The sequence below is a fragment of the Lissotriton helveticus genome, chromosome 5_1, assembly GCF_964261635.1.
Source record: "Lissotriton helveticus chromosome 5_1, aLisHel1.1, whole genome shotgun sequence".
In the NCBI taxonomy this organism is placed as follows: domain Eukaryota; kingdom Metazoa; phylum Chordata; class Amphibia; order Caudata; family Salamandridae; genus Lissotriton; species Lissotriton helveticus.
Window position 1 is genome coordinate 50402528 of NC_136065.1, and position 21958 is coordinate 50424485.

Consider the following 21958-nt stretch of genomic DNA (forward strand, 5'->3'; position numbering starts at 1 on the left):
CACAATGAGAGTCATCCAAGAGCACTTAGAGTACTGCCCAAATGTACTATAACCTGGAGGTGTCAAATAGATTTGGGCCCCTCCAATCACTATATGAGAACGATTGACTACCTGTAAATAGAGAACAGATGTTTGATTTGAGGGACTATGATAACTTAATGGACTATGAGGCACGCAGGACCAATCATAAAAAAGACCCAGAAGACAGGTAGGGGGAGAACATGGATATAAAGGAAGGAGATATTGGGTCGGGGCCTAGAACCAGTGGACCATTAAAGTTAAGTCTGGCCAGTGTCCCAAATTGGGATGAGAGTATGGGGCCTGAGCGGGCTTGTCAGACCAACTCTCCCCCGGAAATAATGATTCCGGACAAACAGATTTCTCAGAAGGTTATTAGTGTGTTCGTTTGGAATATAGCAGGCCTCTGGTGTAAAGAAAATAACTTAGCTTGGCTTGACTTTATCAATACATTTGAAATCCTGTGTTTCCAGGAGACCTGGTTGGCAGAGGAAGTCCACATTGAAGGATATAAGACATACCACACACCAGCAATACACTTAAAATATGGCAGACACAAGAGGGGGCTTGCCTTTACATTTCAAATCTGCTGGAGGTACAAAAAATTACCCTGATAAAATCTGCTATTTATTACCAGATAGTATCCATACATGTGGACCCAAATTGTATTTTAACTGTAATACATTTTTACTTTAATATAGAGAAGGGCCAGCTGGGGGACATTTTAAGACAGCTTAGTGATGATGTTGGTAAATTAAGGATTCCAAAAGATACAGATATGATTACTATCTGGGGGTAGATTTTAATGTTAACCTATGCTCAAAAGCAGGGCTAGATGTCTTTGGCTTAACGTCAGAAGAGGACGACCCACTAACACATTTTGATCATTCAGAAAGGGAGGAAAAATTCCATGAATTTCTGTTTTCTCACGACTATGGTTTTGCAAACCGGTTGTGTACCCCTAGAGTGAACTTTGACTATACCTTTATAGGCAGAGGCTTCCAATCTATAATAGATTTTATAATTGTTCCAAATTGTTATGCAAACTGGGTAGCAAATGATAAAATCCACTCAAATGTCATGAGTGACCACTTGCCCCTAAGTATTGACATAGCACTGTCAGACGTCATTGATCAGCAAATAAATAATAAATTGGTCTGGACCCAGGGCGTATCCCTCTCCCGTCAAAATGGATACACCTTGCATTGGGACAGTTGTGACTCGGTCGAGCTGAATAAGCAAATCAGATCTAAGGCTTATTACTCAATTTTAGTATGCTTGCAGGAAGGTACCACTCATGAAAGAACCTTGAATGCCTTTTCAAAGATTACTTCGACTATTCAAAATCTGCTCAGAGTTGAAAATAAGGGCACACGAAATCGCAAAAATGGGTGGTTTGATTCAAGTTGCTCAAACTCATACTCTTGATTAAAAGAGGTCCTTCATGGGACAGAGAGAGACCAAGGCGAGTTTAGAGAGTGTAGAAAGTGTTATAATTTGGCACGAAGAACCCGAAAGAAAGAGCTCAAAAATCAAGCATGGGTGGCACTCTACGAAGCATCACTGAGTAAAGATTATTCTATATTTTGGTGGACAGTGAACGCGCTGTTTTTTAAAACCAAAGATGTCGCGACAATAGCGGTCACAAAAGACGGAAAACATGGGTAGACTTTTTATCAAAGGTCTATAGCACCCAGGTGAACGAGGAAATCACTCCAGTTCAGCTACCGTTGTGTTGAATAGGCAGACATCCATGGGCCACTCAAATATGCATGATCAACAGTGGAACCTGGGCTGGATGCAGGTGACGTACGCAAGACAGAAGCTCAGACGGTAACTGATGCACAAGACTGCCAGTGGCAGTGCTCCCAACAGATGCAGGATACGTGCTCTGTACAGTTCCACGTGATGGGGGTTGTGCATGTGCCTGGGATGTCCTGCCATTGTATTGATGGGTCTTGTAGAACAAGCACTCTTACGATCTGCGGCAGTTAATTGGATGATATGTCACAGCACGGAGCAATGAGTCATATGTGTGTGCAATGATTGGACGTATGGGTTGTTGTGTATGTAAGTGTCAAGGGCATCAGATGCAAGTGTACCTCTTGCAGGGACTTCCGTGTGTGTGGTGTGGATACGTTTGTCTTTCATTAGCTCTTTGCGTGGTGAGGGAGTCGTAATAATCTGGTATGGTATCTCTCTCTGGGGCGCTAGCCGCATTCAAGACCAAGGTAGGAGGTGCAGATGTCCTTCTGCCTTATGTATTGAGACAAAGGAGCTTTCATCCCTAATATTAGTCTGGAAATGTGATGTAACTTTCGTGCTGCAATCGAGGCCAGGCCTTGGGCTTATGGTGCACCAATAGGGATACACACACAACAATTGGAATGTATGAGCCAAGAGCCCGATTGGCCTTGTGCTCCTTGTACAATGTCTCTCCCTCTCTCTACCTCTCTGTCACTCCCTCTTTCTCTTTTTCTCTCTCTCTCGCTCTCCCTCTCTCACTCTTTATCTCTATCTCGTTCTCTCTCTCTTTCTCTCCCCCTCTCTCTCTCTCTCTTTATCTCTCCATCTTTCTCTCTCTCTCTCTCTTTCTCTTTCTCTCTCGCTGTCTTTTGATGAGCGCATGACACTCCTTCTTACCTTGAATTTTGTCTTGCAGGCTGTGACCTACAGATTGTCCAGGGAAGACCCGCCATGACTCTTCTAAATAGTTGTTTTGAGTTAAATTTGAATGTAATATTTTGTTTGGAATTTTAATGATGGATGAATGATTCTCCTTTTTCTGACCACACATGACTGCTAACTGTTGTAATTGTGCAACATCATGGGAATTGTTTTGTTCATGATTTTGTAATGTTTATGTGAAATATCTTTTTCCGGGGGGGGGGGGGGGGCGTGCCCGGGGTAGGGCCACGGGGGAGGATGGGGTGGGGTCCTGGGGGTGGTGGCGTTGGGTGTTGTGGCCCTCTGGGGTGTCCGAGCTGCATGATCAGTGTCTCCATTGCTTGTGTTGGTCTTCAGATGTGGCTCTGGGCTGGGCTCCCTTTCATGCTGCAGGTAGTCATCCTGCTTACCACCAGTAACAGGCAGATGTTAAATCCCTGCTGTTAACGCGCCTTATCGCATGTTTTGTGTTGTTATCGCAGATCGGGCTGGTCATTGAGAATGTTGTGAAGTGGTGTTGTCGCTGTTTTTTGCACGGGAACTCCTCAGTCAGTCAGTCAAAGTTCTTTAGTTCGATTAATTAAAATCATAAAAGACAATACAAAATCATCTTCCGCACGTTAAAATTATATAAAAGATTAAGAACACATTTGATTCTTACAATTCATATAAACAAGATTTAAGATACTTTAAAACAGTATAAAATGTACGAGAGTTCCTTATCTAACGGCAATTTGAATCCAGTATAAAGTGCATCATTTGGTATCATTTAGTATATCAATTAATAGCCATAACCCCATTTGAACCTGCACAATGATTACAGTTAAAGAAGTCTCCTTTTGTTTAACCTGGCTGCTGCCAACAAAAAACTGGCTACACTATAGGTAACCTGGACAGAACTAAGCATTTGTAAATAAAGGAGGGCAGGCCTTACTTGTACAAAAACAGATTCCCACAGAATTGGATTTAATTTTTTTTTACGCGCCACCATGTAGTGCTCGCAGAACATTACCAAGTGGAGCGTATCCTGTAAGGAAAAGCTGTCACAAGTACATGGTGTTGTGTCTTCTGGTTTCCCTCATTTAGGATATATACCTAATGTGAGATGAATAAGGTTGAACCGGAATCTGACCAAAAGAAAGCGGTGGAAGGGCTTGGTGACATACTTCAGATACGGTTCAATCACTGGGGAGATTAATAAACCGTAAATGGATCTCACCATAGGTTTTCTAAGTTCTTCCTCCTCCCTTTCCGCCTCCAGCAGGTTGCGAAAATTATGCTTGATCCACCCTATGTCCTCCTTCTTAATGTCCTGTGGCGATGAATACAATTCTGGTAGGCCCAACCTGCCGCATGCCGCTCTGACATATGACAGCCATGGGACCCTATCCGCCTTCTCAAGGGCAACACAATCCTTCAATATCAGGTGGTTAAGAGTGATCTCTTCGGTCAGCTAGGTTTTGACCCAACGAATCAACGGAGCCATTTTCAAATAGTCTGAGACATAACCCAGTCCCACTTCACAGTGTATAGAGAATGTAGGGGATGATTGCGGGAGTGACAGAAGGGATCTGAGGAATCTATTTTCTGCAGTTTGTATCTTAGACGATACTACGTAACCCCAGATATCCGAACCATAGGAGGCAATTGCCAAACACTTTCATTTATAAATCTTTAGCATTGCTTCCATGGGTCTTGCTCCCAATCTCTTGGAGAAGTTCAAAAGAGCTGTAGTAGATCTTGCTACTACGTTGCTCTTTAGCTTCATCTGAGGGCCCCAGTTCCCCTTCTCGTCAAATAGAACTCCCAAGTAGGAGAAAAACGGCACCCTCGACATTTCGGTACCGTTGCACGTGAAGGTTTTAACCTTCATGTTTTAATTCCGTGCTCCGGCAACCATTACATGGGATTTTGTGGTATTAACCTTTAAATCCAGGGCTTCCATAAAACTGCCAAAGTGATCCAACAGACTCTGTAGACCCATGCCCGTGCGTGCAAGTAGGATGGCATCATCCGCGTACAGGAGGACCGGGATACCCGACCCACCTATACGCGGAATATCCAGTGTAGCCAAGTCCATTGATTTTTCAAGGGCATTGATTTAAATAGTAAAAAAAGGTGCCATCATACAGCCTTGTCTGACCCCCCTTCTAGAGCTAAATTGCCCAGTACACCGGCCTTCCCTTGTAACCCTGACAGAGGCGGACAGGTCCTGAGGAAGATCACTTAAAAAATTGACCAAGGACGCATCCAAACCCATCTCCCGCAAAATAAACCATAATTTTGAACGGTTAACTAAATCAAATGCCGACGATAGGTCCATGAAACCCAAATATAAAAGTCCCTCCTTCACGACAGTGTATTTACTTATAAGGAAGTATAAATTTAAACATTGGTCCATGGTACCCCTGTGTGCTCTAAAACCATACTGGAGGTTGGAGAGGACCCCCCTATCTGTAAGCCAATCCCCCAATCTCTGTAAAATGACCCTGTCCAAGATTTTAACTGCAGAGTCCAACAATGAGATTGGCCTATAACAGGCGGGGTCCCCTCTATTCAACCTTTTTTAAAAATAGGAACTATGACCGAAGAGGACCAAGAGGACGGGAAACCCGCAGTGGACACCGCGTTAAACACATTGTTCAGACTTTTTGCCCAAAATTGTTAATACAGGATGTACAAATCTGCAGGAACCCCATAAGGCCTGGGGCCTTATTTCTGCTTGTCTCTTTAATCGCCCTTTCTACCTCAGCCAAGTAGAACCTGACGGGCATAGCATGCCGAACAGTAGCAAAGTCGGCAAATGCTGGACCCCTCTGATCTAAAATGCTTTTAAAGTGTACCAGCCAACTCTCATCCGGGATCACATAGTCCATGTCCAGATTCTCCTGGTCCGAGAAGAACGGCTGATTAATAACAGCCCAGAATTTCCTGCTGTCCCTTCTCACATCCATGGATTGCAGGTTTTCCCAAGCCTCCTCCTTAATTTGACGCTTGCGTGTTATAATTGCAATTTTGTACTCCATACGGAGATCAGCAACTAGGGCTCTATTCCTCGGTCTACGTTTAAGAGCCTTAAGTAAGGCACCGTGAGCAATTGAACAGTTTTTGTCGAACCATTTATAGGCCCTCCTTGTGTGGGCGGTGTCGCCACCCTCTAGATCTTTGGAGATCTGCTTACACACTGCTACATAAGCATCAACAACATCAACTCCTGCAGCAGTGTCGTCCAAGCAGACAGCCAGGTTGGCCTCAGTTTTAAGTGCGAGTTCCTCAAAGAAAGCTTCTGTGACAACCCTGTTCCATTTAATCCGTCTCCCCTAGTCTGTGGTCGACAGATGCCTAGGCGCCCCCCCTCTTAAGTCATTCTGGTTCCTGAAAATTACAAAATCAACTTCCAGCAAAACCGGGTTATGGTCGCTGAAAGTTGAAGTCACTACGCTATAGACCATAGTTTTGGCCAAGACTCCAGGGGATAAAAAAATGTAATCAATAACGGTGTTTGCCCCTCTCCCTATAAAGGTAGGAGCTCTCGCCTCACCATTACCAATACCTGGTTCAAATAGATTCATATTGGAGAGGAGAACTTCCAGGGCCTCTCCCTCCTTACTGTGCTCAAAGTGGGGCACCCCCTCACATGGTGACCCTCCATAAATGCCATTATAGCAGTCCCACAAGCAAGGATGTATAATAAAATCTCCCAGAAGAACCACCTCTGGGGCAGAAGAAAGATCTTGTTTATAGACTGACAAAAATTGCTCCAGGGCGCTCAGATGCTCGGTCAAAGATGAGCCCTCCCTAGAGTTATAAAAATTAATAAGTAAAAAATTCTGCTGCTCGGAAATAATCCATTCAAATATGAGGAAGTTCATTGAGGCAGTTTCCAGTTTCTTAAAAGCCCCTACCAAATTCAGCGAAAAAAGAACGAGCAATCCCCCTTAAGGTCTTCCCACTAATCCAGGGACTGCAGGGATGGAAAAACTAAGATACCCGTGCAATAAAAAACTGGAATAGGTGTCCCCGGTCTCCTGGAGGGCAAGAATATCATACTGCTTAATGAACTCCAGCCAAATGGGATCCGTGGCTTTAGATCTAACGCCTGCCACGTTCCAGGTCAAGATTTTGCATATGGGCCTCTGGGGTCCTACCTCAACCCTCTCCTCTACCGAGCTGCAAGGTAGTCAATCGTTCGTGTCCATTGAGGCCAAGGGAGAGAAACGATTAGTGAAACCTATCTCTACTGAGGGTGGACCACCCTGCTGAGCAACAACAAATTTGTTGGGGGATCCCCTTTCTGCCCTCCTTGACAACTCTCGTGTAGACCTCTGTTCTGTGGTATTATAAGCCTGATAGTGTGACGGGCGCAAGATGGTGCGAGGGGGCCCTTCCTGATTTATCACAATGGTTTTCCTAATTGGCCTTGTAGGCCTATCCGGGGGATAAAAAAAAGCCAAGAGGGAGAGGTCTAATACCATCATTTGTCAGGTCTGAAGCATCCCAGAACAGTCTTTGAGCGCTGGCCTGATTGTTGAAATTTACCACTAGGCAATCTCCTGGAATACATTTTGGGTGGCGCCCTACCCAGCTAACCTTCCTTGCCATGATGACGGTGCTTGTAATGTCTGTTCCTCCACTACTAAACTGGGAACAACATTCCCCGGCAGAAACCATGAGGTCATGGGTAGTCTCGCCTGGGCCAGCCCTTGCTGGGGGAACCCCTGTAAAAACGGGCACTAAAGGGGGCAGCCTCCGGAGGCAACTCCAGGCAAATATCCCTACAGAGAGCCGGCTTAACTCCATAGTTAATGCTCGGTGTCCCAACCCTTGTGGGCCCCCGTCCCTCCTGGACACCCCCATTAACCAGGCTTCTTTCCCTTAAATCTTCTGGGGCCTTATTTATAGTTTTAGCCCTAGATTGAGTAACATTTAGATTTTGAGAGTTGACCAAGTTCTCCATTTGGCCTGATTGTTGTTTGAGAAAAACATACATTTTCTCACATTTTCCCAAAAGTCCCGCTACACATACATTTAGAGTGTCCACAATGTCTTTAGCAATGGCCACCAGTGTGGGTTCAAGTCTTGATGTGAACAGGTCTTCTACAATGTTACGAACATGATCCCTTATGCTGGGATCCCGATAAGTAGCCTTGCTCGGAAGATTTTTCCTCTTAGAAGCTTTTATCAAAGACCTTCGCCTACGAGTATTCTTGAGGGGGAGGGCCAATGGGGTTGTAACCTTTTGGGAGGGTTGAGAGTGCGGGGGACTTGAAGGAGCAATAAAGTGCTCAATTGTGGAAAGGGTGTTTGCAATCACAATTGTAGGTTCCAATGGTACACTTGGGGTATAATCAGTTTCTAATACTGGGTCAGTGTTGGCAGAACCCAGCACCAGTTCCTTCTCAGCATATGCTATTTCCTTGCTCAAAACACCTACAGCAGAGGTCAAGTAAGAAATTATGGATTCCGATTTCCTGGGAATCTTAGCATATTTACCTTCGTGTTCGCTCCGGCATAGCTGCTTTCGCTTCCCCATAGCGAGTGTCAGTGGGGTGGCCCAGCCCGGCCTCTGCCATCCTCGGACGGCCTCAGACAGCCCGCCCTTTGCCCGGGCTTAGCCCGGGATGCTCCCGCGCGCGACTGGCGGGGCGAGAGGCGTTCCCTCCAGTTAAGGCGCCTCCGGGCGCGTCGATGTCGTCACAGCTGCGTCTGCAGCCTGGGGCAGCTGGGTAGTGTAGTTTACCCGGCGCGCCGTGATGTTCAGCACGGCCAGGCAAGGTTCCGTGTCCCTCACGGAGATGTAGAGGAAGGTAGATGCAAGGTGTAAGCCGTTGCCCTCACGGCGTACTGCTCTGAGTGAGCTGTGACCCCCGAGAGCTTTCGGCGCTCCCTCCAGTTAAGGCGCCTCCGGGCGCGTCGATGTCGTCACAGCCGCGCCTGCAGCCTGGGGCAGCTGGGTAGTGTAGTTTACCAGGCGGCGGCGCGATGTTCAGCACGGCCAGGCAAGGTTCCGTGTCCCTCACGGAGATGTAGAGGAAGGTAGATGCAAGGTGTAAGCCGTTGCCCTCACGGCGTACTCATCTGAGTGAGCTGTGACCCCCGAGAGCTTTCGGCGCTCCCTCCAGTTAAGGCGCCTCCGGGCGCGCCAATGTCGTCACAGCCGGGCCTGCAGCCTGGGGCAGCTGGGTAGTGTAGTTTACCCGGCGGCGGCGCGATGTTCAGCGCGGCCAGGCAAGGTTCCGTGTCCCTCACGGAGATGTAGAGGAAGGTAGATGCAAGGTGTAAGCCGTTGCCCTCACGGCGTACTGCTCTGAGTGAGCTGTGACCTCTGAGACCTTTCGGCGCTCCCTCCAGTTAAGGCGCCTCTGGGCGCGTAGATGGCGTCACAGCCGCGCCTGCAGCCTGGGGCAGCTGGGTAGTGTAGTTTACCCGGCGGCGGCACAATGTTCAGCGTGGCCAGGCAAGGTTCCGTGTCCCTCACGGAGATGTAGAGGAAGGTAGAGGCAAGGTGTAAGCCGTTGCCCTCACGGCATACTGCTCTGAGTGAGCTCTGACCCCCGAGAGCTTTCGGCGCTCCCTCCTGTTAAGGCGCCTCCGGGCGCGTCGATGTCGTCACAGCCGTGCCTGCAGCCTGGGGCAGCTGGGTAGTGTAGTTTACCCGGCGGCGGCGTGATGTTCAGCATGGCCAGGCAAGGTTCTGTGTCCCTCACGGAGATGTAGAGGAAGGCAGATGCAAGGTGAAAGCCGTTGCCCTCACGGCGTACTGCTCGGAGTGAGCTGTGACCCCCGAGAGCTTTCGGCACTCCCTCCAGTTAAGGCGCCTCCGGGCGCGACGATGCCGTCACAGCCGCGCCTGCAGCCTGGGGCAGCTGGGTAGTGTAGTTTACCCGGCGGCGGCGCGATGTTCAGCGCGGCCAGGAAAGGTTCTGTGTCCCTCACGGAGATGTAGAGGAAGGTAGATGCAAGGTGTAAGCCGTTGCCCTCATGGCGCACTGCTCTGAGTGAGCTGTGACCCCCGAGAGCTTTCGGCGCTCCCTCCAGTTAAGGTGCCTCCGGGCGCGTCGATGTCGTCACAGCCGCGCCTGCAGCCTGGGGCAGCTGGGTAGTGTAGTTTACCCGGCGGCGGCGCGATGTTCAGCGCGGCCAGGCAAGGTTCCGTGTCCCTCACGGAGATGTAGAGGAAGGTAGATGCAAGGTGTAAGCCTTTGCCCTCACGGCGTACTCATCTGAGTGAGCTGTGACCCCCGAGAGCTTTCGGCGCTCCCTCCAGTTAAGGCGCCTCCGGGTGCGTCAATGTCGTCACAGATGTGCCTGCAGCCTGGGGCAGCTGGGTAGTATAGTTTACCCGGCGGCAGCGCGATGTTCAGCGCGGCCAGGCAAGGTTCCGTGTCCCTCGCGGAGATGTAGAGGAAGGTAGATGCAAGGTGTAAGTCGTTGCCCTCACGGCGTACTGCTCTGAGTGAGCTGTGACCCCCGAGAGCTTTCGGCGCTCCCTCTAGTTAAGTCGCCACCAGGTGCGTCGATGTCATCACAGTAGCGCCTGCAGCCTGGGGCAGCTGGGTAGTGTAGTTTACCCGGCGGCGGCGCGATGTTCAGCGCGGCCAGGCAACATTCCGTGTCCCTCACGGAGATGTAGAGGAAGGTAGATGCAAGGTGTAAGCCGTTGCCCTCACGGCGTACTGCTCTGAGTGAGCTGTGACCCCCGAGAGCTTTCGGCGCTCCCTCCAGTTAAGGCGCCTCCGGGCGCGTCGATGGCGGAACAGCCGCGCCTGCAGCCAGGGGCAGCTGGGTAGTGTAGTTTACCCGGCGGCGGCGCGATGTTCAGCACCGCCAGGCAAGGTTCCGTGTCCCTCACGGAGATGTAGAGGAAGGTAGATGCAAGGTTTAAGCCGTTGCCCTCACGGCGTACTGCTCTGAGTGAGCTGTGACCCCCGAGAGCTTTCGGCGCTCCCTCCAGTTAAGGCGCCTCCGGGCGCGTCGATGTCGTCACAGCCGTGCCTGCAGCCTGGGGCAGCTGGGTAGTGTAGTTTACCCGGCGGCGGCGGCGTGATGTTCAGCGTGGCCAGGCAAGGTTCTGTGTCCCTCACGGAGATGTAGAGGGAGGTAGATGCAAGGTGAAAGCCGTTGCCCTCGCGGCGTACTGCTCTGAGTGAGCTGTGACCCCCGAGAGCTTTCGGCGCTCCCTCCAGTTAAGGCGCCTCCGGGCGCGTCGATGTCGTCACAGCCGTGCCTGCAGCCTGGGGCAGCTGGGTAGTGTAGTTTACCCGGCGGCGGCGCGATGTTCAGCACGGCCAGGCAAGGTTCCGTGTCCCTCACGGAGATGTAGAGGAAGGTAGAAGCAAGGTGTAAGCCGTTGCCCTCACGGCGTACTGCTCTGAGTGAGCTGTGACCCCAGGAACTCCTACTCTGCATCTCATTAGCTTTAGTTGCTGGTGTCATCTGTGGCGATGTTTTTTGTGGATGCTACCGCAGGAAAAGTGGTGATATCGGCTGTGAGCACCAGCTTGTGAATGGTGCGTAAAACTTATCACAACGTTTGCTGCACTAAAGTTGCGATAACTCTGCGATACGTCCTTGAGAATATGCCCCTAGGTATTTTCTATCACAGCTTAGCAGTGTGTGCAAGGCTAGAACATAAACCGTCACCAGCTGAAGGCCACATCTCCTCACTGACACATAATATTTGCCTCGATACCCATGGCTGGAAGGCGTTCTTTATGCATGATACGATATCTGAGTTTCTATATTATCTGACGTCCGATTTTATCTTATCCTACTTTTTATTTTGAAAACAATGACAGGTTTTTCAGACATTAAAGTAAGAATTGGACAAGACAACCAAGAAGCAAATGAGCCAACTCCTTTATCATAGTGATACTGTTAACATTTATAAACAATCCTGCACAGCAGGTACTTATGGTACAGGAATTTCTGATATTTCTAGATATCTCAAATACTTCTCACGTTCTAGTATAGGAAATGTATGATACTGTAAGCCCTCTTTAAAGGACGCCACTGTTAACAAGATGTTTTGTAACTTGTACACTGTAATTTATACCTATTGCAAGAGGTTGTGTCATTAATATTGAACAGATTAAATAAACATGGGATTCAAAACTTAGAAATCACAGAAGGAGATTACTTTTTTATGCCTATTATAAGTGAAACTCCGAAGAGCTACAGTGAATGGGGAATACCCATCTCACTTGAAGGAAGTACCCAATATTACAACAAAGGTTTCCCTTATACTGTAGTAATTGTTTTTTTGAGTGTGTCATGAAAAACAACTCAAAGGTCCAGGTATTCTGAGCCCTGCCATGTGTGCTAATATGGTAGTCCGTCTGGGCTGGCCCCCTCAGAGTTGCAGCAGAAGCTAGAACATAAACAGAAACTGTCTGAAGGTCACTTCTCACAGCGGTTGCCTCCACCTGAGGTTTCTGCTACCCGACTGCATGACGTCTGCCTCAATATCCCTGGAGTGAAGCTACTATTTAGCTAAAGTCTGATATCTGGTTTTTATAGTATTTGATTGCTGATTATATCAAAATAAGACAAACGCTCATTGTTGCAAATGCACTAATGTCGATCATCATAGTGAGAAGATATTGATAACATTTTGATACAATCCTAGATAGAGTTGCAGCAGAAGCTAGAACATAAACAGAAACTGTCTGAAGGTCACTTCTCACAGCGGTTGCCTCCACCTGAGGTTTCTGCTACCCGACTGCATGACGTCTGCCTCAATATCCCTGGAGTGAAGCTACTATTTAGCTAAAGTCTGATATCTGGTTTTTATAGTATTTGATTGCTGATTATATCAAAATAAGACAAACGCTCATTGTTGCAAATGCACTAATGTCGATCATCATAGTGAGAAGATATTGATAACATTTTGATACAATCCTAGATAGCAGGTGCATATGGTGCAGACATTTCTAGTATTTTTTCGCAGCTCTAAAACTTCACGCTTTCTAGAAAAAAAAAAAAAGACTAAAATTAGCCAAAAAAGTTTAAATTGTAGCGTCTGAAAGGACAACGTGATGGAAATAGGAAAGTCTGAATGGGATTGTCCCAGGTTTCCTGACACATTCTCCAACAGCTATGAACCACTGCGGAGCTTCTGATGGACCTCTCCAGGATCATTGCAGGCTGACTATAGGTAAATAAAAAGAGTTTTCAAAGCCAGAAAGGGATAATGGAGCAGCAGCCTTTACCTCTTGGGCTCTTCTGGCCAGACAAAGTCAGTGTTTTTACCATAGCAGAGGGTGGGATCTATTTGTATCTCATGTCGAGCTCGATCCCGGAAAGGGAGGGAAGCCCGGAGTTGACCCTGGAGGTTCTGCACGCGGAGCTGTGGGATTGGCACCACCCGCACCCTGTGCTGCGCCAGCTGACAGGCAAGGGGAAGTCGAAGAGCGACGGTGCTTCTTTGACTTCTTCCTGTGCTTCGACTTTCCTGACCCCGAGTGCAAAGACTTCGACGAGGAGTGATGATGATGATGACTCCGCGACCGGTCCCTCGACCTCCCACGGGACCAGGACCTGGAGTGGCATGGAGCCAACTGCCCAGTCTCGAGTAACTTATGGGACCGCTCCCGCAAAGTCTTTGGGCATCCCTCGTACACCAGGTGTCATACGACTCGATAAAGAAGTTGACAAAAGTCGCAAAAAGATTAGTAAAAACTGTACTAGAGGTAACGTTCTTCCCTGATCTGCGCTGGCTAGCGCAGAAAAAGAAAGAACTGATGTCAGCGCACGAGTGCGGCGTCTAAGTAGCTACCGCAACGTCATCCCGGCAACCACGATGCAAATGACGATCGCGGAGCTGACCGATGCCACCTTCCGACGTGCAGGGGTACTGCTGACGAAAAAACTTTCCAGATCCAGTCTGACGCCAGGGGGTAATTCTAAGGTAAGGAATCTATAACTAACATGTTTCTTTCAGATTTACTTTTATATAAGATCTATTTATGATTGCTCAATTTATAAACTTACCTCTTTCTTTAATTAAATCACCTATAAGAGAAAATGTAGAGAAAACTAATTTAATTTGGTTTTCAGATGTGTAAAATATTTCATCATCATATACTTTATTCAGAGTTTTCAACCATAAAAGTACATAAACATATACAGTACATATGCAAAACTAAAGATACACAAACTCGATTTACAACACGGTGCTGTGTCATGCCATTAAAACATTTAAATGATCAATGGAAGTGTACCTTTAAAATGTAACAAATAAAATATTGTATAATTAGTTACAATTGGCATTTAAAAAGATATGTAGTTAAAATACAACAAATAAAGGACACCGATGCTAAGGGTCATATAACAAATACATAGGTACTGGGAGACTGAGACAAAGAGAAGCATAATCTGAAAGCCAATCACTCCAGCACCCTGTATCTGATGGACCTGCTCTAAGGAAGGTAATAGGATACCGCAAAGCAACTAACTGAGAGGATACTGTACAGAGGAACCATGTGGTAACCTCTAGTAGACGGCATGCAAATTGCTTCCAAGAAGCAATGATCCATGTTTTTCTTGGCCAGGTATAACCAGAACAGAATAAAATAACGTTCACTAGTGACTCATCTGGCTGTTGGCAAACTGGACATACTGTACTTATTGAATTTAAATGGTTCCACTTTGATAATAAAGACATTAATGGTAAAGTTTCCAGGAGGGATTTAAGGTAAAGGGACTTTGCAGCAAATGGGTTAATAAAATCCAAGAAGGGTTTAAATTGAAAATCAAGGTTAAAAAAAAAAAGAGAACTAAGCAACCCTTCAAACACATTCTGGAATTTGCTGGAATTTACATGGTCCCAGAATGCATCCTTAGGTGTAGTCGTGAATAGATAGGTCGGGGATGCCGAGTAGGCCCATGGGTTCCCTAAAGGCGATGTGTACTAGCAAAATTTGGACAAAAGATAACCACTTAATTTCACCATGACTGTCCAGTGATACTAGCTCCTCCAAGGGTCCACGATGGTCGGCAAGATCTGCATAGTGTTTCAACCTTCTCCAATAATGTAACAACCTCAATTAGGTCTCATATGTCATTGAATTGAGGCCCCGATCTCGTCTTAATTGTGTTAGCGGAGTATTATACGGGGGGTTAGTCAGTGCTCTCAAGAATGTATTCTCCTCTACCTCAAGTTTAGTCAGACTCCAAGTGCCCCATACTTTGGCCCCCTACAGGGCACTGCCCTTGGCTTTAACCCTGGACACCTAAAGGGGGGGCGTGGCTTTGAAGCCAACGATGGCGGACACGTGAGCTGAAACCTCCGCACCAGCCAGGTTAATTATCCTGAATATAGGTGACTCCACCAGGTCCCGGCGGCGCAATGCTGGGGGCCCACATCACGAGAACTATTAGAGGCTGCTGGCGTATGCTGACCCCGAGTACCTGCTGAGAATTTCCAAACAATCGTAACCAAGTGGAGATCGCTGCAGTAAAATGGCGGCCTGAGGAGAAATGGACTACAGAACATCGGACGGAGTCACCCGTACCGGCTGGCAGCGGTGACCGGCAGGCATATCCAATGGCCTGGAGGCACATTAAAGTAAAACGGACTACATCTGAAGTTGGTGTGATGCCGAGGCTGAGTTTGGGACTGCGAGATCGGCGAGCCTTGAAGTGTGCTCAGACATCACACGGGAGCTGAAAGCCCACAACGGGGAGCAGCGCTGCGGCCTCAGTGAAGAGCGGTGAGTGAAGTACAGGCACCGGGAGGATCGTCAGCCTTGGGGTGGCGCATGAGATGAGCGCTTAGCTGCGCAGTCGGAGGATTGGTTGGGTGCGCCATAGCTTGAAGAGAATGTAGCGGATAATAGACCGGCGGGCCACAGTCGGTGGGAAGCGTATGCTGGCTTGTGCAGAGCTTGCCGAGATCCCCATGGTTCCTGAGGCCTTGTGGAGTGGGGGGAGTCAGGATCGAGGAGCAGGGCGACCTGGACCTGCCTGAAGATGGCTAATATCACACCTTCCCCCAGCAATTGAGAGGGTTGACAATCTGCACGATTGAGAGAGGTGTTGCTGCTCGACCTTCTCCCCTCACCGTGATTGGTGCCGTTCCATGAGAAGGGGGTTCCGTTCCCTGCACCGCCACCACGAACTGCAAAAACGGGTGAGCTTGAGTACCTTTGCGTTGGCCAGTCAGGTGGAGGAGGGACTATCCTGGGGTGAGTAAGTTTGGAAATTGCCTGAAGTACTTTTCTGCAGGATTTGGGCCCAAATTGTCACCCGTCGCCCTCCGCTGCTCATAGTCTTACTTGACGTTCCAGTCTGAGTGGGACAGACACACACAAACTGGCTGCTGTCTTGAGGTGGGACTGTTACATTGCTCACCCTTACCCAAAGGCCCCCATGGACTAAAGGTCATTGGTTTGTATCCATCAGTGCGCTGTGTCGATATCAAATAGGGGTACTAGGTAGGTTGGAGTACACTTACTCCTGCGCATCAGACCCTCGCTGCACAGGTCGGAGACTTGACCACCAGAGTCAATGTCCTAGAAAGGCGGACAGAGGATGCAGAAGGACGCATTAGGAGGAACAATGTAAGGGTCCTTGGACTTCCGGAAGGAGTGAAAGGATCGGACATGGCCCAATATCTGGAGACATGGCTCCGGGAGGTAGAGGCGTCTGAAGGACTCTATACTTTGGAGCATGTGCACAGAGTGCCAGCCAGATCACCGGCTCCTGGGTGGCCACTGCGAGCTGTGGTGGCCAAATTTCTCCATTTCTGAGACAGGTGTTCCTATTCTCGGACTACACCATGGAAGTCCAGATGCTCCATACCTCCTTTTTGGAAGTAAAAAGAGCACTGAGGGTTGAGGGTATTCAGTATGCACTGATGTTCCCGGCTAAACTCAAAATAATGCTAGATGGGAAAACTCATTTCTATGAGGATCCCAAGACGGCCTAGGAATGGGTTGAGGCCTACAGAACAGAGGGTAATCCCAGACCGCGCTCGGAACACAGACCTGAATCGGTAACCCACGAGAAATGACTGAGGAGACAACAGACGATAGACCACAATGAAACCAAGTCCTTCTAAGACAGCAATAGAAGGAGCAGAAGCACTGAAGGCCATGTCTGTCATGATACGTAGCAGAGACGCCTCCCTGGACAGGGACTCGGAAGCGAAATATAGAACTGAGAACTCTGAGACTGATGACTCACTCGTTGATAGTGGTTCTATGCCTGTAGTTACTCCTCAAATGGCTGATGAGCTCATGTGACCTGTGATAAGTTTCTCTCTTTCTATTTTATGTTTCTGCTCTGTTGGGGAATGGTTGGGTGGGCGTACCTGGGTGGGGTTAGAACGGCCCGCCAGGCTGTGACGCCTTCTTGCCTCTTTCACTATTAAATAAGCTGAGAGGGAAGACCACGCTTCCCCGTAAGCACTGGTGCTAGTAGCCTAGTGCCTTTACTGCCTGTTGTAGGTAACTGTTATGCAGTATTACTGTAAATTTGGGAAGCTGACAGTTATCAGACCGCTTGTGGGTTGGGGAGTTTTATGGTTGGGATTGTTGCTATACACCGGATGATATGGCATGATTTTGTGGGCGGATGGGGGGTGGAAGGAAGGGGCCTGTACATGCTAATGGCTGGCAATGCTGATTGAGTGGAGGAGTATAGATTTCTAACTTGGAATATTAGAGGTATGGGTTCCTCCTTGAAACGCTAGAGTATCCAGAATTATATCAGACGCAGGGGTGCACATGTGGTCCTCCTACAGAAGACGCACCTTACGGAGATCAAGGTCACTAGACTCAGACGTAGGTGGAGAGGACAACTCTTTACAACCACGTACTCGGCCTTTGCAAGGGCATGTTAATATGGATCCACCCGGGGTTTCCCTTCTCCCTCACTCAGAAAATAATAGACACAGAGCGGAGGTTCGTAGCCATCACCAGCACTTTAAATGGGAAAGAGATAGCGGTATGCAGTGTGTATGCACCTAACTGGGAGCAGCTTCCCTTTCTCAAAGCATTTATTGGGTAAATTGGCAGGAATATCACCTGGAAACTTAGTAGTGGGAGAAGACATCAATTGTGTGTATGATGTGGAGTAGGATCGATCGACTCCTTCACTACATCTGGACTGTGGGATGGGGCTTGCTGGACATATGGAGGTTACAAAATACACAATGCAGATAATACTCCTATTATTCACATTTATATGATTTACACACAAGATTGGATATTGTCCAATGTGGTGACAGGAGGAATATCTGGGTAGATCCCTTTCTGATCCTAGTCCCCTACTCTTGCGATTTACACCCACCCCTGAGAGGATCCCCATTCCCTTGTGGTGGTTGGACCCAGCGTTGTTGGAGGATGATGGTTTCCGCCAACTCCTTTCTGCAGCTTTGGGACACTACTTTGCCGAAAATCAAGAGACAGCAAGCTCCCCATTAGTGGAATGGGAAGTGTTTAAAGTGGTGATCCGGGCACACTGTATGGGACAGAAGGTGGGGATCTGAAGGATGGTGACCCAGGAACTAGATGAATTAGAAGGACAAATCCTGACACTGGATAGGGAATTTGCAGGTGATTCTTGTTTGCAGGGTAAATTGGCAGAAGTGAAAAGCCTCTATAATTCCACATGGGATAGATTGAGGGCATTAGACCACAAAACCTACCAATTGAAACAACACATGGAGGGAGGTAAAGCTGGACGTTTGCTGGCCTGGTTGATTAGGCAGGAAAGTAAGGGTACACCTATCCCCATTATAACGGAGGCACAGGGCCAGATAATTTCCTCTCCAAGGGCTATTAAAGCTGCGTTTCATACCTATTATGAGTCGCTTTATGGGTTGCTGGAGGTGAGCCGGGAGGGTGAACCCCTTTTATATCTCGAAGGCTTGAGACTGCCAAGCTTAGACCGCGACACTGAAAACTCGTTGGCACTACCAGTTACAGCGGGAGTAGTTAGAAAGGCTATCAGAGATATGGCTAGAGGGAAAACACCGGGACCTGATGGCCTCCCTGCTGAATTTTACGCTACCTTTGTAGATATTCTAACCCCAAAACTAGCACAGGTGTATGCCATTGCACTTAAATAACAGCTCCTGCTGCCCTCAATTAATAATGCCTAAAACCAAAAACACACATGCCCAATTGACTGAGTTTCGACTACTATCCATGTTAAATATGGATTTTAAGATACTGAGCAAGGCGCTGGGAACTAGGCTCTTGCCTCATATGAGGTGCTTGGTTCATGAGGACCAAAAAGGTATTATTCCTACACGATCCACGTCCAACAACCTTCGGCGACTGTACCACGTCATGTTCCATTCGGATATAGGGAACTTCCCAGATGCACTAGTAATTGTGATAGATTTGGAAAAAGCTTTTGATTCTTTGCGCTGGGATTTTTAACTAGCAGTAATGGAGAAAATGCAGATGGGAGAAGGATGGCAGAAGTGGATTTGTCTTCTATACACAAAACCTTGAGCACGTATGCGTACTGGCCACGTAATAACGACTCCGTATCTTATTCATAGAGGCACCAGACTGGGATGTCCCCTGTTGCCCCAGATTTTCGCACTAGCGATGGAACCACTGGCGGAACACTTTAGACAAGAAGGGAGTATATTGGGGATCCCCCTCGAAGGGCCGAACACATTATATCTCTATATGCTGATGATGTGTTAATATATTTGCGGGTTGACCTCAGTGGGATCCACACAGCGATACGCATAATGGAAGAATTTGCGGGACTCCCTGGTCTACGCTTGAATCGGCGGAAAACTTCTCTGTTACCGCTGCACCCCGCTGCACCCCGCTCTCCCGAGGCCACAAGTATTACCGCCTAGCCTACAATAAGCTTTGGTCTCCTTCAAACACTTGGGGATACAAATTTATGACACAGAAACTGATTTATTTGACGGTAATTTAGGGGGTGCCTTGAGAAGACGTCGGGCAAATGTGACCTTGGTGGCGTACGCTCAAACTTCCAGTCATGGCTCGCATGGCATTATCCAAAATGGTAAAACTGCCATGACTTTTATATTACTTTGTCAACCTGCCAGTTGTGGTGCCCAAACACTGGTTCCAGACTCTCGATGGGATAATGCGGGATTTGGTGTGGGATGGTGGTCGGAAGAGAGTGTCGCTGCAGACCATGAGGCTCCTGTTGGTGGGCGGACTGGGGGCCCCTGACTTTGAGGCCTACTATCTTGCGGCTCAGCTTCAGTAGCTTGCTATATGGTTGGATGGGAGAGACCTGTCTATATCATTGTTTGCCTCTAAGACTATACACATGTCTCTGCTCCCTAGGTTGCTTAATTGTCATCAGAGAATTAATCGAATGGGCGTGTTGCTATTTGTGGCGGTGACTTGCTAGGATAGATGCATAGCACGTTCCAAGGGAACTCTGCTCTACACACCCGGTATTCCACTTACAGGTATCCATCAGGTGGGAAGAGGTCCTCCTCTTACTGACAGACAATTGGTGGGATGGGAAGAGGCGGGCATACGGACAGTTGGTGATTACTACAGAGATGGCGAATTGCTACCATTAGATGAGTTTCTTGAATATCACAAACTCCCACCAGTACAATTTTTAAACTACCATATAATTTGAGGGGCGATGACAGAATTATGGATATATCAGAGAATGAACTGGGTACCCACCCCACCCTACAGGCACTATTGACTCTGGGTTTGACAGGGCATTTGGTTAAACGGTTGTATCTGGCAATAAGGGAACTAGCTTCACCATTATTGCCTAGACTGCTAGAGCGATGGGAGAGCATGCTAAATAGACAATTGACTGAGAAAGAATGGGGGAGAGTTTTGGGCGCTCCAAAAAAATATCCCGGAATACAGCTTTTAAACTAGTGCAATTTCACATTATACACAGACCTTACCTTACCCCACATAGGTTAAATGTGGTATATGGCACGGAGGACCAGGTTGTGCTTGGTGCTCACAACTGGATGCAGACTTCGACCATATGATTTGGTCCAGTGGGCAGCTAGTAGACTTCTGGTGCATAATTGTGGGTATGCTTAATGGTATCTTCTCTATATCACTAGCGTGTTCCCTGGAGATTTGTCTGCTGGGATTATTTCCGAGACCCAAGCCACAGAGAATAGGGCATAGGTTTATAGACTTGGCTTTCATCCTGGCCTGACTACGGATAACTCTTGGGTGGACAAAACATGCCCCGCTGGTGGTGGTTTGGGAAGAGGAGGTTACTCGCTGGGCTAGAGCAGAGAAACAAGCTTCGTTCAAGAAGATAGGATTACAAAACGGCATAAACCGCTGGCAGAACCCTTGGCAGATACGGTACAAATGTGGGAACAAAGACACACACTGGATCAGACCCAGATTTCATCCTCGACCGACTGGGACGGATAGCTAGAAGTATTTACTTAGATACCATGACTCTTCACTTTCCCCTATCTATGTTGGGACCTGCTTCCCCCCGCCCCTCTTCTGTTAGACACTGATGGAGATTCTTTAAATGACAATAGTATTTCAAATGCACAGACAGAGGTGGTTTAGATTTAGTTGTAGTTGAAAGTTTGTTTTGTTTTGTATGGTTTATCTTTTTTTGAATGCCGTCTTTTATCAGCCTGGCGCTGATTGAGCGTATACTGCAGAGATGGTAAGGTAGACAACAACCATATGTATATGTGCGACAAGATACAAAATGAGATGCTCACCAGCTCCCCACTGAATAGGAGTTAATAACAATTGACTGTTACGAAGATGCTTGTATCTGCCAGGAATTCTTGCCTCCAGTATTATTGTGTGTGTATGCGATGCTGAGCTTAAAACTTAACATTGCCTTGCAGGATGCACCTGAAATATTATTCTAGCTGTAATCCAAACGTGCTGTAGTGAACGTGCTCTTCTTCAGTAACTGTGCTGGTTTATGTATAACTGCCAATAAAAAAAGATATTTAAAAAAAAAAAACTCCGGACACCTAGAGTACTGGAGAAATACACCTGGTCCTGGATATCCAATAATTTCTTAAAATTGCAGCCGAGTGCGGAGTTACATTTAGGCTGCTCTTCTCAACATCTAGTTAAAAAAAAGAAAAAGATCCATCTATTATTGCTCAGTTTATTAACTTACCTGTTGCTTTAATTAAATCACCTATCTGAGAAGCTATAGAGACGACTAATGTAATCTTGCTTTGAGGAAGTGCAATTTATTTCTACATTGCCCACTGGTGAAACTAGACAGACAAAGAAAACTCAGAACGAGTAACATTATCTATCTAAGGGGATTTTCTAAATATTCTAAT

The 21958-nt window shown here is 47.5% G+C and overlaps 1 protein-coding gene across 7 annotated transcripts in view; it reads right to left on the reverse strand.

Annotated features, from left to right (window-relative positions):
* LOC144754122 (butyrophilin subfamily 3 member A3-like) overlaps nt 1-21958 on the reverse strand; it is a 600119-nt gene that overhangs the window by 258306 nt on the left and 319855 nt on the right. For all 7 annotated transcript variants that reach the window (XM_078641696.1, XM_078641692.1, XM_078641691.1 and 4 more), the window contains one exon: nt 13678-13698. In XM_078641696.1, coding sequence (XP_078497822.1) covers nt 13678-13698 — 21 coding nt within the window. The remainder of the gene's footprint in view (nt 1-13677; nt 13699-21958) is intronic.